At 49.1% G+C, this 16,143-nt stretch overlaps 1 protein-coding gene across 3 annotated transcripts in view; it reads left to right on the top strand.

Annotated features, from left to right (window-relative positions):
• The first annotated feature begins 8,294 nt into the window (after positions 1-8,294).
• The window catches only part of PLEKHH1 (pleckstrin homology, MyTH4 and FERM domain containing H1), a 47,170-nt gene continuing 39,321 nt past the window's right edge, over positions 8,295-16,143 (top strand). The window contains exon 1 of one of the 3 annotated variants that reach the window (XM_079768386.1): positions 8,295-8,509. In XM_079768386.1, coding sequence (XP_079624512.1) covers positions 8,353-8,509 — 157 coding nt within the window. In that variant the 5' untranslated portion in view covers positions 8,295-8,352. Of the gene's footprint in view, positions 8,583-12,721; positions 13,342-16,143 lie in introns of those variants that run through there. The other 2 variants (XM_079768388.1, XM_079768387.1) reach the window with 2 other exon arrangements.

The following is a 16,143-nucleotide window of genomic DNA, read 5'->3' on the forward strand; positions in this document are numbered from 1 at the left end:
GCTCACTCTTGTGGCAACCACTCAGCCGGGAAGGCACCCTGTGGAGGGGTGCGTGCATCCCTGAAGCAAAGGAAACACTCTCACAGCCCTACGTGCAGGTCCCCACCCCAGACGGCAGGCCACTTCCTGTCAGGTGAAGCAGCTGCTTCCAGGAGGAGAGGCAGAGAGGCCCTCCAAGGTCCGGTTCGCCCTGGAGTGAGCCACCTACTCTCCCACACGCTCCCTCCCCTGCATCCTGGCCCACAGTGGACACTTCCCAAACATGCGTTAAATGCATGAAAGCAGAACCCTGGCTCACCAGCCCACTCACACTGCTCGACTCTGGGACCAGCTGGTGGGAAACTCAGGCAGAATTGAGTGTGGGGGTAAAGTAGGGGTGGGGGGGGGAGACTTTTCTCTCTCTCAGCTTGGGTCTGTCATCAGCGGCAGAGATAATAATGGCCAGCCTCTATGGAGTACTAACTAAATGCCAGTCCTGAGCTGCGTGCCAGAGCTGGGATTTGAACTCTAGAAGTAGGACCCCAGGGGCCAAACACGGTCACCTTGAGAATTCAAGTGTCTGGGACTGCTACACACAGGACACAGAAGAAGGAGCCGAGGTGCCAAACCAGCTCCCTGGTTGGCCTGAGTTTCCTTGGCTTCTCAGAAGCTGGCGTCTCCCCCCACACGGGCTCTCCCAGCTGCTTTAGAACCAGCCTGCTACTTGGATCTGGGCCCTGCGCAGCCCTCCTGTGAGCAGCCATTGTTTACGATGGAGATAAGACAGCTGGTTGAAAACCATGATGCTACTAGTATAATTTGTAAAATGATCTAGAATCCCAGTCAGAAGTCTAGATTTACCCAGTCCTCATTCCCTGAGTTCCATCAGCTCCCAACTTAGCTCCCATTTCTCCCTCCCTGCCGTCTCCCCTGCCCCTTTTTCACCTCCCCTTACTGAGCCCCCCTCCTCCTGACTCTCTCCTGCTTGGGGAGCCCACAGCTGCACTGGACAATCATTTCACACTGATGTATGTTGTCATTACATCAGCTCTACCCAGTTCTCCTCCACTGTTGTTGCTCTCTGAGAAGATCACGGAGTGTTAGAGATGATGTATGACAAACCAGTCACTGCCAGGCACCCTACTGGTCCTAAGGACCATGAAAATACAGATCCCTGGGCCTGCTGATCCCAATGCCCGGGATCTGAATCCATATTCTAATCAGTGCCCCCAGGATTTTATGACGTGAGGTTAGATGGAGAATCACTGCCTACCTTCTCATTGGAGTCCTTCTCCACCAGACCCTCCTTCCACCCATTCCTCTTTTGTTAGTTTCCAAGCCCCTAGTCTTTGGGCATCTTGCTAGTCCTTTACCCCTTTAATACTTTCCTGGCCTTTCTAGAGACCCCATGTCCCAACCCCATTTGTTTTCTCTGAACTGGGCTCTGGGCTCCAAAGAGATCCCTCCTGACTCACTGAGGCCCTCCTAAATTAAGCACCCATTGCCTTACCAGGTGCCTATGATATGCCAGACACTAGGGACGACCCTTTATCTCCACCTTCACAACCACCCTGCAAGGAACGAATTCTGTTTCCTGCTTTGCACATGAAGAACACCCCCCAAACCCTCCCCCGGCATCATCCACCTGGCTCTCTGGCTCCAGAGCCCACAGCTGCCCCGAACCGATCATTTGCAGTGATATGTGTGGTCATTGCATCTGTTCTTCCCCATAATCCCTGCTGGGAACAGCCAGGATCCAACGGCAGGCGTGCCTGGTTCGAAAGCCTGTGCCCTGAGTTGACTGGTCACACTGTTTCTTCACACAGTGTCTGGGAAATGGTAAATATTTGTTAATGAGCAACTGAAGGAATAAGTGAAAGAAGAGTCCATGCTCAAAGTTAGGACATCTCTCCCTCCCCCAACATACACACACATACACATTCACACACACAGAATTCTGCCTCTGGGCCACCTCGTTTTCTTCCTACACTTTGCATGTCTGACCACCGCCCTCCCAGTCCCACTTGGACGGTGACTCTGAGCCTCTCTGAGTGGTTGCCCTGGCTGCTTCCAGAGAATCAGCAGAACTAGCCTCCTGACTCCTCTGTAACCCAAGAGCCCCCAAGCTTTGCCCCTAGCTCTGGGCACAGGGCTGGACCAGGACTGACCAGGGCTCCTGGGAATCTGAGGCCCCCTCCCCCTTCTCCTCTTTCCTCTCCCTCTTTCCCTTTACTCTCTTTCCAACAGCAACAGAACCAGGCCCTGAAGACAGAAGAATGGGTGCTTAATTTAGGAGGGCCTCAGTGAGTCAGGAGGGGTCTCTTTGGAGCCCAGAGCCCAGTTCAGAGAAAACAAATGGGGTTGGGACGTGGGGTCTCTAGAAAGGCCAGGACATGGGGAAAATGAATTGGCAAACAAGCGTGTCACCAGTTCTCCTAGTTCTTTTTGTCTCTCTGGCCATCTTGCTTATCTATGGCAATCTTATAACAAAGAGAACGCCTTGGGAACAGATACCACCTCTGACGCAATAGAGCAGATACCTGGAAACCTAGTAGAGTAGCTGGTAAACATTAATCCTCCAGCAAATATTTGTTCAAGGAGTAACAAAAGCTACCCTTTATATAGAACTTGCTACTGTACCAGACATTGTATTATCTCATTGAATCCTTTCAACAACCCTAACAGTTAAGAATTACTGTCACCATTTTACAAATAAGAAATGAACGCAGAAAGTACTTATGCAAGCCCCCCCCCCCCCGGCTCCCCGCCGCCCCCCCCCCCCCCCCCGGGGATTACATCAGCACAGAAATGGTAAAGCTGGGATTGAACTGAGGTCTGGTCAGTTTCAAGGTCCCCATTCTTTCCAACGGTGCTGCCTAGGGAGCCAGGCACAGATTCTGTAGGAACGTGTTCAGTCCAAACTATTGGTGTGTGTATATACCCTGACTCTCCGCGCAGCCCTAGAGTGGTTGGTTAGTTAGCGTCTGAAGCACTCCAATCAGGAATCCATACTCTAGAGGGTGGTTACATAAACACTTCAACCGTCATCCAACTCTACGCAGCGGGCTGAAGGTGCTTGAGGGATGCTAGAAACAATCCTCTGTTGGTGACATAAGTGGTTTTCAAACTATGGAGAGAGCCAGAAAGATGCTTTGGGCCCTCGCATGAATGATGTGCACAAACCAGGTAGGCCAACTCCCCGGCTCCCTTGAGGATTGTGGGGCTTTTTGTGCCTGCCTGCTAATAAATGTTTGTATATTTGCCAGACTTTGGCCTCGGCCATTTTTAATATCCCACCTGTAGGAAGGGACAAATGGCCTCCACTCACCTCTCATCTCCAGTGGCTGCAAATAGATGAGCCTGAATTTCGGGTTCAATCAATCCCAGGTCGGGGCGCATACGGGAAGCAACTAATCGATGTTTCTCTCTCACATCCATGTTTCTCTCTCTTCTCTCTCTAAAATCCGTAACATCAGCCCTTGCTGGCTTGGCTCAGTGGATAGAGCGTCAGCCTGTGGACTGAAGGGTCCCAGGTTCAATTCTGGTCAAAGGCACATGCCCAGGTTGCGGGCTCAATCCCCAGTAGGGGGGCATACTGGGGATCCCCAGTAGGAGGCAGCTGATCAATGATTCTCACTCATCATTGATGTTTCTATCTCTTTCTCCCTCTTCCTTCCTCTCTGAAATAAAAAAAATAATAATAAAAAAATTTTTTTAAAAAAGAAGAATGTTTCACTCTCTGGCCAATAAAAGGATTTTTTTTTTAAAATCACATTCTTGGGTGAGGACTAAAAAAAGAAAAGAACTTGACAATTGCCAAAGGGCCACATTGGCCCAGACCTGTTCCCAGTGAGTGTCCGTCCAGGCCTCATCCTCCCCTCAGAAGAGAGAAGGAGGCCCTCAGTTTCAATGACCCAAGTGACCCTTGGACTCTGGGCACATGGTGGCTTTCTTCCTCTCTCTCTGCTGTAAGGCCACTTATAAGAAGCTAACACCTGCCAAAACCGGTTTGGCTCAGTGGATAGAGCGTCGGGCTGCAGACTGAAGGGTCCCACGTTCGATTCCGGTCAAGGGCATGTACCTTGGTTGCGGGCACATCCCCAGTGGGGGTTGTGCAGGAGGCAGCTGATTGATGTTTCTCTCTCATTGATGTTTCTAACTCTCTATCCCTCTCCCTTCCTCTCTGTAGAATATCAATAAAATATATTTTTTTAAAAAAAAGAAGAAGCTAACACCAAGCGGAACGAGCTGTAGGTGTGGTGGGTACCATTTCTCCAAGGATCCTTGCAGGGGTCTGGGGGTCAGAGCCTTCCCAGCAGGCTTCCCAGACCCCTGGCCTCCCCAGCCCTTCTTGCTCTCCTCCCTCTCCCACTACAGCACCAGCCCAAGATGGGGCCCAAGGTGGGGCCCAAGATGGCTTTTTCTTTACTTCAGTTTTACAAAGTCCCCCTCTGCTGTGGTAACTCCCTCATAATCCTACCTTTTTCTCCTACTCTCAAATCCTCTGACCTGAAGGTAGCTGGGCTGACGAAATCATTTCTCCCTTTACAACAAGACATATGGAGCCAGGAAGCAAGGAGATGATTCATCCAAGCTTAGAGTTGGGCATTGAGGGGCGCACCTGGGACAACTTAAAAATCATCTACCATAAATGAGGGGGGGAGAAGATGGGGACTTAGGTGTCAGTCAGCTGATGTCATTGTCTGGATTTGGCCAGAGGCCATAATTTGACTCTCAGCCTCAGTTCCTCTATACGGCCCCTCAGAAGGGCCATATAGAAAGTGCCATAAGACAGAAAGATCACAGGAAAAAGACAGTGACTCAATCATTCCAACCCTTAATCTCAGGTTTCAGTTGGGGTACGCCAGCCTAGAGGTCATAGGGATTCATTCCTGAGGTGGGGTGGGGTGGTGTGGTTCAGGGTGATATAGGAGCCAGGTCTCATTGGAGTCAGAACAGCTGCCTCTGCTGATTGGGGACCAGTGGGGTTGTTAGAGAGGACACCAGAAACCCAACCAGAGTTGCAAGAGGTGGGGGAGTTGCTGGTGGCCAGCATGGGGTGGCAGGGGTCAGGCAGAGGAGGCAACATCAGCAGCGGTGGCTGGTGGGACAATCCTGGTGTCAGATGGGGAACTGCTTGCCTGTGAGCAGCCCTCATGCCTGGTTATTGCCTACCTACAACCCCCGAAGAATGCCAGCGTCTAGGGCTGTGGGAGTCACTCTCTCGCTGGAGCAGAGGCGGGGACGAGCCCATTTTCTTCTAACCATCCATTCACTCTGGTGAGTAGTAGCTAGGAACTAATAAAAATAAATAGAAGCTGGCCGAAACCGGTTTGGCTCAGTGCATAGAGCGTCGGCCTGTGGACTGAAGGGTCCCAGGTTCAATTCCGGTCAAGGGCATGTACCTTGGTTGCGGGCACATCCCCAGTAGGGAGTGTGCAAGAGGCAGCTGAATCGATGTTTCTCTCTCATCGATGTTTCTAACTCTCTATCCCTCTCCCTTCCTCTCTGTAAAAGAACAATAAAATATATTTTTTAAAAATAAACAGAAGAGCTATAAAACTCAGCTATAAAGAACATTATTGGGACAGCTGGGGACATTAGACTATGTCTTGCATCGAACATGATAGTATTGCATCAGTGTTAAATATTCTAAGTGTGATATTAGTGTGTTCACCCTTGTTCTTAGGAAGGTACATGCTAAATATTCAGGAGCAAAAGGTCGAATAATTGTGTAAAAAGGGGGAATAAAAAAGTGGTATGAAAAAAGGAGATAAAGTTGTATACAACTAATTATCAAATGGGTGAGAGACAGAGAGGGAAAGAGAGAGAGAAAGTGGTAATATGTTAACAGTTGGTAAATCTAGGTGAAGAGTATATGGGTAATTTTTTGGTAACTTCTGTAGATTTGAAATTTTCAAAATAAAAAGTTGGGAGGAAAGTTTGAGGAAAAAAGAATAGCTATCACTTATTGAACAATAATTGGATCCCAAAATTTATGTAACTCTTTTATCTGATTTAATTCAGAGAGAGACATTACCATTCTCATATTAAAGTTAAGGAAACTGGTTCCCAAAGAGGCTAAGGAACTTGCCCAAGTTTACAGAGCTGGGACTGAAACAGACCTCAAAGCAGGGGGCAGTCACACAGAGGAGTGTGGTTAGGGGAACTAACCTCTAACACTTTCTTGAGCCTTTCTGTGCGTTAGCAATGTTCTAAAACTGTCCGTGCACATCAACTCATTTAATGCTCCCTTCCTAAAAGCTGTGTTCTTTGTGAAAAATCACTTCACTGGGGGGTGGGGGGTGTAGCAGGGAATGAAGGGCGAATCACACACATTGATAGAAGTGTAGGTTGGTGCAGTCTCCTTTGAGAGTAAGTTGGCAGCATCTGTTGGAATTTAAAATTCCCATTGTGTTTAGAGCCAGTAATTCCACTTCTAGGTATTAAACCTTAAAGATAGTCATATATGTGGGACAAGAAGTATGTACAAAGAATGTACAAAGACATCATTGCAGCAAGATATATAATAATAGCCAGAGATTGAAAACATCCTAAATATCCATCATTAAGAATATTAGGGGACCATTAAAAATAAGGCGTCTCTATTTGTGCTGATATGTCACACTCAGAGTCAACAAATGGAAATGTCAGGGGAAAAAAGCAAGGGATATTTCCTAGTGTTGAAAGAAGGATATGAATACATATGCATTTATGAATACATGAATACTTATGCATGCATAAATATCTTGAAAGGATACACACAAAACTAATGACGGCCCTGGCCGGTGTAGTTCAGTGATTAGAAAGTTGACCAGCATACCAAAGGGTCTTGGGTTCAATTCTGGTCAAGGGCACATACCTGGGTTGTAGGTTCTATCCCTAGCCCATATACAACCAATCAATGTGTATCTCCCACATCAGTCTCTCTCTCTCTCTCTCTCTCTCTCTCTCTCTCTCTCTCCTTTCCCTCTCCTCCTACTCTTTCTAAAGATCAATGGAAAAAATATCCTCGGGTGAAGATTAATAAAAAAAGATACCAAACTTACAACAGTAGTTGTATTTGGGGAGGAGTGATGTGATGCGGGGGGCAAGGGAGAGGGTGGGAGGAAGACTTTTCATCGTTAGCCCTTCCGTATTATTTGAAATTTATACTATGTCATGAATACCAATTCAGTGAAGGAATCTATGAATGAATGAATCTCCCTTACAAACGGCAGACGACTTGCTTTTGGGCTTCCTTAGGCAATTTCCAGAGCGTTGAAGGGGACAGGAGAGGCCAGCGTCCCAGACTGGAGCTGACCTGTCCCAATCTCCAGGAGCTGTGAATCTATTTGCAAGTTCAGCCCCAGGAGTCCAATTGGCCCAGTTGAACTTTCACCCTTGGCCACCTGAACTACTGGGACCATCTTTTCATAATGTCTGGGCTCTCAAAACTGTGCATGAGAATCACCTGGGGAACTTGTTAGCTGGGCAATTTGCCAGCTTACCTCCAGAGATTCAGATTCAAACGTGGGGTGGAGCCAGGGGATCCTTCACCACCACCTGGACTGAGTCTCTTTATTAAAAAGCCCCTTTGGAGAATCCGGTCCTGGTGGTGTTTGCCTCTGTTCATTCCTTTGGGGAGGAAAGTTTTTACCCCATTCCCACCTACCCTAAAATTGAGTGATCCACACACCCCCTCACCCCCTCGTGTAGGATTATACTGGTGAGCTGAGGGACTAAGCCCTTGAAGAACAAGGGTGCACTGAAGAATGCCATAGGCAGTGTCCGGTTTGCCTTTCTGCCTTCTGGGCCGGCTCCTTTAAATAAGTAAATACATACATACATACATACATACATACATACATACATACATACATACGCAGGCAAGTTACCGTGGGCTGCGGTGACTTTTTTTTTTTCTTTTCTTTCCAACTTACAAGTCAGAACATTGGTCCCCGTGGGACAGATTGTTTGCAATTAGAACTTGGGCTTAAACATCCGGGCGTTGAAGTTTTCACAGGTCGCCAGACCCAGACTGGAACCTCCTTTGGCGGTGGTGGTGCTCGGGGTCTGGTCTTGCGCCCTTCCTGCGAGGGTGCCACGCTCGCTGGGAGCAGGACATACCCAGGGGCGCCCTCGCCGCCCCTTGTGGCAGCTGGTGGCGGCCTCCGCAGAGAGCTCGGGGACGGGGATCGGGAGAGCCCCCCGCCCACGGGCCCCACCGCCCGGGACGGGACGCGACGGGACGAGCGGAGCGGAGCGGAGCGGAGAGGTGGGAGCCGGAGCCTGCTGAGGTCATTTCCTGTGCCCGTCCGCGGGCCGCCGAGCCCCGCCGGCGCTCTGCCTTTAAGCGGCGGGCGGGGCGGAGGGAGCGCGACGGAGCGTTGAATGGGGCGCGGGGAGGTGCGGCTCGCCTCGCCTCGCCTTTGTGCGGCCAGCCTGCGGGCACCCCTCCAGGCCCCAGCCTCTCCCCGCCCCGCCCACCCCGACCCCTGCTGCCGAGGAACGGAGACCCGGCGGCCGCTGTGGACGAAAACGACGCAAGGTCAGCGGCGGACGCGCGCGGAGGGCGCGCGGGTGCCGGGTGCGCGGCGGGGGTACCCGCGAGCTTGCCGGAGGTGAGTGGCACCGCGCGCCCCTCGGGCAGGGATGGGCTGAGGGCGTGCGCCGGCCCGGAGGGTGCTTGGCTGGGCGGGGAGGGCCGGCTCCCTGCGGCCGGAGGGCGATTCTGGAGCAGGTGCCTCTCCACCTGGAACCGAGCTCCCAGCCGCCGGGAGCGCCGGGAGCCGCGCGGGGCAGGCAGACCTGGGAACGCACGGGGAGGCGAGGCGTAGCCTTTCTGGGGAAGACCGGGATTTGGGACCGGCTGGATCCAGTTGCTCCCGGGAGGGGCCCTCGGAGCGTCCCTTTGCAGGCTTTCCGCTGCGTTGCCTGTGCTCTCTCTCCGTTTCACCCCTCCCTCTACCCTCCCCACCTCATCTCCGATTTTTCTCTTCTGTGATTTCTCGGTGGTTCTCTTAGGGCTCCTAGAGGCAGGTCAGCCGTGCAGAAAAGAAAACAAGTTGGGCGTCAAGTGACACCAAGAGCTTTGTGTCCTACGAGCCTCAGACAGGAATCGGTCACTGGGGGCCCGGGGGCCTCAACGGGGGGGGGGGGGGGGGGCGCGGCATAGGCATGAAGACCCTCATCGGAGAGTAGAATCCGCCCTCTGTTGGATCTCTCCCCACCAGGACATCTCCATAAGCTTTTACTATGAATCCACCTCATAAAAAACTCTTCCAGGCAGAGCCGTAGTTCCAGCTAAAACTTCTGCTTGAAAGATCATTTTAATAACTATTTCAATGGAAAAGTCATGGGTTCCTTCATCAGACTTTTTGGGACTATATCTGATATGGGCCAGACACTGTATATGGTAGCATCACTTAACACTGTATAAAACACCGACCCCAGTGTTTCTACATATTATTATCTCCATTTTACAAGAGAGGAAACACCCAGAAAAATTATTTGCCCAAGTTCATATAACTAAAAAGTGGAAGAGGCCAGACCCAAACCCAAGCTTCCTAAATTCCAAGGGGTTTGGTCCACTGTCCAGTCACCCTCCCTCCAGTAGGCTGCTGGGGGGGAGGGGATCTGCTCAGAGTTGGGTTACGGTGGGGTACACCCTGTGCTCCCCAACTCATTAAAACTAACAGCTGAGAAAATGGGATGCCCCTGCCCCCTTCAGGAATCACCAGCCCAGAGGGAGAAGTTTGTACCTTCCACTCTACTCCCCTCCTCCCCCTGCGCGCCCCCTCCTAGTCCCTTCTTGTCTCCGTGAGGCTGCGAATCTGTGTGCAGAAGCTGTGCTCCCTGTGGGCGGCACGGTGCCTTCTGCGTGCTGTGCTGACGGCAGGGTGCCTCATGCTCCTGATCCAGGTGCCTTCACAGCAGCCTGGCTGCTGAGCCTCCAGCCGGCATTCTCAGGCCAGCCCAGCAGAGCCCTCTCTCCCTTCCGTCAAAAACTAAGTCACAGCTGCCCCCTCCCCTCCTCTGTGGAGAAATGGGCACTTGTTGTTGGCTGGAGTAGGAATTAGAATAGCCTCAAAGGAGGGCAGTTTGGCCATTTAAAAACGTAAATTGCTTAACCCTGCAATTCCATGTCTAGGACTTTGTCCTTCGGATATATTCTGATGTGTATACTCACTGAATATTCATTGCAGCATTGTTTATTTTAACAAAAGGTTTCAAACAACCAAATGCCAAATAAGAGACTCGTAAATACAGTCATGCACCACTTAACGATGGGGGTATGTTTTGACAAATGCAGCGGTTGGCGAGTTTGGCGATTTTCCGATTTCATCGTGTGCGAACATCACGGAGTGCACTTAAACAAACCTAGGTGGTAAGCTTACTACACACTAGACCCGTGGTCGGCAAACTGCGGCTTGCGAGCCACATGCGGCTCCTTGGCCCCTTGAGTGTGGCTCTTCCACAAAATACCATGGCCTGGGCGAGTCTATTTTAAAGAAGTGGCGTTAGAAGTTTAAGTTTAAAAAATTTGGCTCTCAAAAGAAATTTCAATCGTACTGTTGATATTTGGTGCTGTTGACTAATGAGTTTGCCGACCACTGCACTAGACTATTGCTCCTAGGTTATAAGCCTGGACAGCATGTGACTGACTATACAAAACATGAGATTAAATCAATCACAAGACAAAGTGAGGCCATTAAGAGACTTTAATAAGTAGAAAGAGTACAGTCTAAAATAACAATAAAATGTATTGTGTAGTAAATACATAAACCGGTAACATAGTTGTTATCACCCAGTGTTATGGACTGGACATGATTGTATGTGCTGCACTTTTCTACGACTGGCAGTGCCGTAGGTTTGTTTACATCAGCATCACTGCAAACATGAGTCATGTGCATTATGACGACAATGACATACCTAAGCGAAAGGAATTTTTCAGCTCCATTATCTTTTGGGAACCGTTGTACATGCACTTCATCACTGACTGAAGCATTATTATGTGGCACATGACTGTAAAATCATGTAGTAGCCACACACTAGAATACAATAAAGCTGTTAAAAAGCATCGAGGGGAAATGTGTATTGATACAGGAAGAGATGTGTATTAATACAGGAAGATCTCTAGATTATATTAAATTCAATATGCCACCATTTTATGTGTGTGTGTGTGTGTGTGTGCACGCGCCCGCGCGTACGCATGCAACATATACATGAATGCTTGTTTATACACTGAATATCTCTGAAAGACACAGAAACCCATAGCAGTGGTTGCCTCGGAGTAGAACTATGGATGAAGTACAGGGGTAGGAAGAAATCTTACTTTTCATCATTTACCTTTTGGTTCAGCATTCAGAAATAGAGAGAAAGTCATTTTAAAAAATCCCCTGACCTCTTCCAGATGGATCTGGTGATACATCCGCGGGCCCATCTCATATGCCCAGGGCACGGTGGGCTTGCCTTTGTTTGTTGATAGTAGCCATCATTTATTGAGTGCTTACTGTGTGCCAGGCTTTAGTAATATTTCCTTTAATTCTCAAAAACACCCGGCAGAATGTGGTCTATGAAACTGCCAACTTTGTGTGGTTCAACCTAATATTATTACCCTCTTTTGCAAATGTTATTACCCTCAATTTCCAAATGGAACCGAGGCCCAGAGAAGTTGAGCACATGATTTAGGGTCACAGGGTTAATCAGTGCTGAGCCAGTATTCAAACCGAGGCCTGTTTGGCGCCAGAACACGGGATCCTAATGACGATACTTTGCTGTTCCTCCTTACTGGTTTTGTTCTCAAGAGACGCTCCTCCTGGTTGTCCTCGCCCCTTCTGTGGGGCACCATCCTCAGAAAGGCGGCACAGAGCGCTTCCTCTCTCACAGTTGGGCAGGTGATCAGTCTAATTTAGTGGAGCATTTTCAGAAGGTGGTCGTAGCCCATCACTAGCAAGTGGAAGTCACAAAAGGTGCTCACACTCAGGTGCCATGGGAGAGCCCAGTGGAAATTCAGAACAGGATCCCTGTTACCCTCTGATGCATCGACCTCTGACCTCTTTCTTTTAGGCTCTTGTATCGATTGGCCCCCTTTGCAGAGAAGTTCCAGGATATTCAGCCTGTAGACCTGAGCCTCACAAGCCACCAATCTTCATTCATCTTTATGGGCCCGCACATTGCACGTAGAAATCACTTAACAAAAGTGGGTTGAGCCCTGGCTGCTTTGCTCAGTGGTTAGAGCATCAGCCCACGGACTAGAGTCTTGGGTTCAATTCCCAGCCAAGGGCACGTACTTCGGTTGCAGGCTCAATCCCTGGTCCTGGTTGGGGCGAGTGAGGGAGTCAACCAGTCGATGTCGATGTGTTGATGTTTATCTCTCTCCCCCCCTCCTCTCTCCCTTCCACTCTTCCTCTAAGGTCAGGCCCGTTCAGGGTGGTATGGCCGTAGACTCCACTCTTCCTCTAAATCTCTGAAGATCAATGGGGAAAAAATATCCTCAGGTGAGGATTTTTTAAAAAGTTGGTTGAATTAAATTTAATCTCAGCATTTTGTCCATTTCTGGTCAAACTCCTAAACTTGCCAGAGCCATCCCAGGTCAAATCTGTTTTCTCTGATGCAGGCCCCAGAGTCTAAAGTCACCTGATAACTAACTTCGTGTCCTCTTTTCACCATCCAGTCTACCCAAAGCCCCTTCCTCCGAGGCATCTCTCTGCCGCCTCTGTGGCTGTGCCAGCCCCGGGTGCTGGGGGACTTAGGGAGTCCAGAGCAGGTGCCAAGCCGTGGCAGTCATTTGCCTCTCACGTGCGAAGCAGTTTAGCACGCTGGGCACTAGTGGGAATCGAGAGAACTGGTTTCACAAGAGTGGCCGTGAGTTGATAACTGTAGCTGGGTGGAGGGTACCTGTGGATTTATTGTACTGTTCTCCCTACTTATGTGTGTTTGAAGCTTTCCAGAATAAAAAATGAAAGAAGTGTTGAGCTTGGTTTTGTCCCAGTCACATGTCCTTTCTCTCACTCCCGCATCTGTTTTTGCCATCGATGTTGTACATGTGTGAGGCTAGCCTGGCAGCATGAGACTCCACCATCACTGCTGAAGCATCTTCGTGGAAGGAGGATGCTCTGTCTGTTGAGAGGTGAGGATTCTTGGCCCATCTCTGATACGGAGTAGCTCTGTGTCTCCAGAGTAGCTGTGTCGGCAAGTCACAGAAGGGATGAGTTTTTTCGTCTGCTCCTTGTCCTGCTTCTCGGGGATATTGAGAGGGGAAGGAAAGAAAGATCGCCGGTGGCATGCTTGGAGAAGTTAAGGACCATTCTCTAAATGTATTTCTCCTCGTCCTTGTGCATCTTTGTGGAAAAGCACAAGAGCAAGGTGACTTAGCAGGTGAGATTCAACTTACTGGTACCTTCCCTTAGCATCTCCGGTTTTATAGCTGCTGCTCTGACCACCTGCTTCTGTGGAAAGAGCCTCCGGGCCTCGTGCTTGTCAGCAGGCACCTTGTTCCCGATGTGTTTCGAAATTTCTTAGCTCTCCTCCCATGTGGAGGCAAGCCTGGCACGAGGCCAGCCCTCTGGCCAGGACCCCCAAGGCAGGGAGAGGATTAGCCGGCACCTGACTGGTTCAAAACCATGATGTCGTGAAGATGCTTGACTGGGGAAAGCACTCCCTTCCGTCTAGGTGTGATCTCGGATGTCAGGGCTAGGCCGAGGCCAATGATGTGTCTATTTTCCTTCCAGAGGCCCTGAAGATTGTGATAATTTGGGTTTCTACTCTCCCCCATGGAATCAGAGCCACAGCTTTGGCAATAAGAGGCAATTAAAATCCACCAACCTCTTTCCACACCACAAAACAATTAAGTTTCCCCTGCCCCTTGGTTTTACTTGGGTGCTGATTTCTTTAGCCCTTGGCTAGGTGTAAGACGTTCAGATCCTAGTTTCAGATCTATCACTTTTTTTTTTCTTTTTTTTTAATCTAAGGAAAAGCAAAAACTCCCTTCAAGGACAAAGCAAAGCAAGTGCAAAGCCTCGGGACCTTCTCCGGAGGCCCCACAAGTTCTGTTTTGTCTTTTCTGCAGGGACCTTAGCTCAGAAGGTCATGTTTTGTTTCTGTCTTTTGTCTTCCTGCCCGTTCCTGTTGGTCCAGTCCTTTGAGGTGGGGATTGCTGGGAGGTCACAATGTCGGGATTGTGTGGGATGACAGTTCCGGCAGAGCAGGGCTGAGATCATACGTCCAGTGTCCCGAGCAACCCAGAACCGAAAGCCCTCAGACACCAGACCTGTCAGTGGTTTCATTGTTGGGCCTTTCTCTTCGGATCTATTGACCCTGTTTCTTAAATGCGTCGTCGGGACGCGTGGTAAATGCCTGTGCTTGTGGAGTTCGTGGTGTCAGAACAGTTGAGACCATAAACTGGAAAATCCGGAATACAGGCTCCTCTTAGCGCCAACGATCCTGAAAGATCTTATAAAATATTTCTTTCCTCCTTAATAACCCACCCCACCCTTGGTGAAATCAGAACCTTTCCAGTTTCCAGGTGGGTACAGAGCACAGTGGGTAAGAACAGGGGCTTTGGAATGAGGGTCCAGCTGTGGAACTCTGGGTAGGCCAGCCAGTCTCTAGGCTCCTCAGTGTCCTCAGGTGGGACCGGGGTCTAGTGCCCACCCCGTAACGCATGGGCTGTGAGCACTGAAGAGTACACGCGCCTGGCATACAGCAAGAACTCAATAAATGATAGCTATTTGTGGTATGTAATGGGAGAAAAATAGAAAAGTCACATGTGAGGTGAGAATCAGTATTGGTGGTTAACCCATTGAGGACAGGTTCTCCGGGGCACCAGGGTAATACTAGTATTTGGCGACAGTACAGGAGGTGGCTGGGTTTTCTGAGGCCATATGGCTCCTGTAGAAAGGAAAAGGGCGGGGTGGGGGGCGGGTTTAACAAAATAGTAAATTTGCATTACGGAAAATTCCAGGCATGTATTCAAGTAGAGAGACCAGTATAAAGAACCCTCATAGACCCATCACTCAGCTTCAGAAATTAACGTTTTGATGCCCCTGTGTAGTGTGGCTCAGTGGGTTGAGCGTAGTCCTGTGCACTGAGAGGTCACCGGTTTGATTTGCAGTCAGGGCTGCAGGCTCAATCCCCAATGGAGGGCATGCAAGAGGCAGCTAATTGATATCACTTCTCTGTCTCTCTCTCTCTCTCTCTCTCTACCTCCCCTTTCCCCTCTCTCCCCCCTCTTTCTAAAATAAAAAACATTTTTTTAAAAATTAACATTTTGATAAATCTTATTTCATGTATCTCCCTCCCCACCACTCTTCACCCCCTCCATGAAGTGTTTTAAAGCAAATCACAGACATTATCACTGTACCTATAAATCATTTGTATTTCTAACAGATGACATTTTAAAAATACCAACCTAAAAAAATGAACTATCATTCTTTAAAATCACCAAATACTTGCGTTATCATATGTCATGGTTTGGGACAGACCAAAGTTACGCTTGTTGCCAAACGTAACTATTAGTAGCGCTTTAGAAGGTTTTTTTGGTGTGTTTTAAGTCCTGCAGTGGCTGTGTCTTCCAGCCTTTCTCTCCTCTGTGCTCACCTGTGCCTGTATCTCCTCTCCCGTGTGCACACATACATCCTTCCTTTTCTCATTCCAGCTCCGTTTGTCTTCTCTAAAAGATGTTCAGGGGACCTCTGGGTAAATTCCCCTGACTGGAGAACTTATAGGTGTCTACTTGATTTGTTCTGAATTCGTATAAAGTGTTTCCCAAAGATTTGTGGCTTTCTCCAGCAGCTGCAGCAAAAATATCTACCATTTTCTGGTCTTTATTTCATAACTTAAAGGAAAGAATGAGAATCTGTTCCAGAGCAGGACATTCAATGACAACAACTGACAAAATCCCAACTAAATAGAACACTGTCAAGGAAATTCAAAGCATTACCTTTTCTTTCCATGTGCCCCCATCTGAAATCTACATAGCTGTGGTAGAACCAGGACTAACATGGAAACCAGAGTTTTGCCTTCAGTTAGCTGATTGAGCTCAACACCCCCCCCCCATACACCCCCACTGTCGGCCCCATTTCCATGCTCCTGTTTATCTGTATACTGATTAGCTATTGTGACTGCATTGTAATTTTGCAGTTAGATTTTCTTGAAAACTGCAAAGACGAGAGACCTCTG

This window comes from Cnephaeus nilssonii, assembly GCF_951640355.1.
Source record: "Cnephaeus nilssonii genome assembly, chromosome: 4".
NCBI classification, from domain to species: Eukaryota; Metazoa; Chordata; class Mammalia; order Chiroptera; family Vespertilionidae; genus Cnephaeus; species Cnephaeus nilssonii.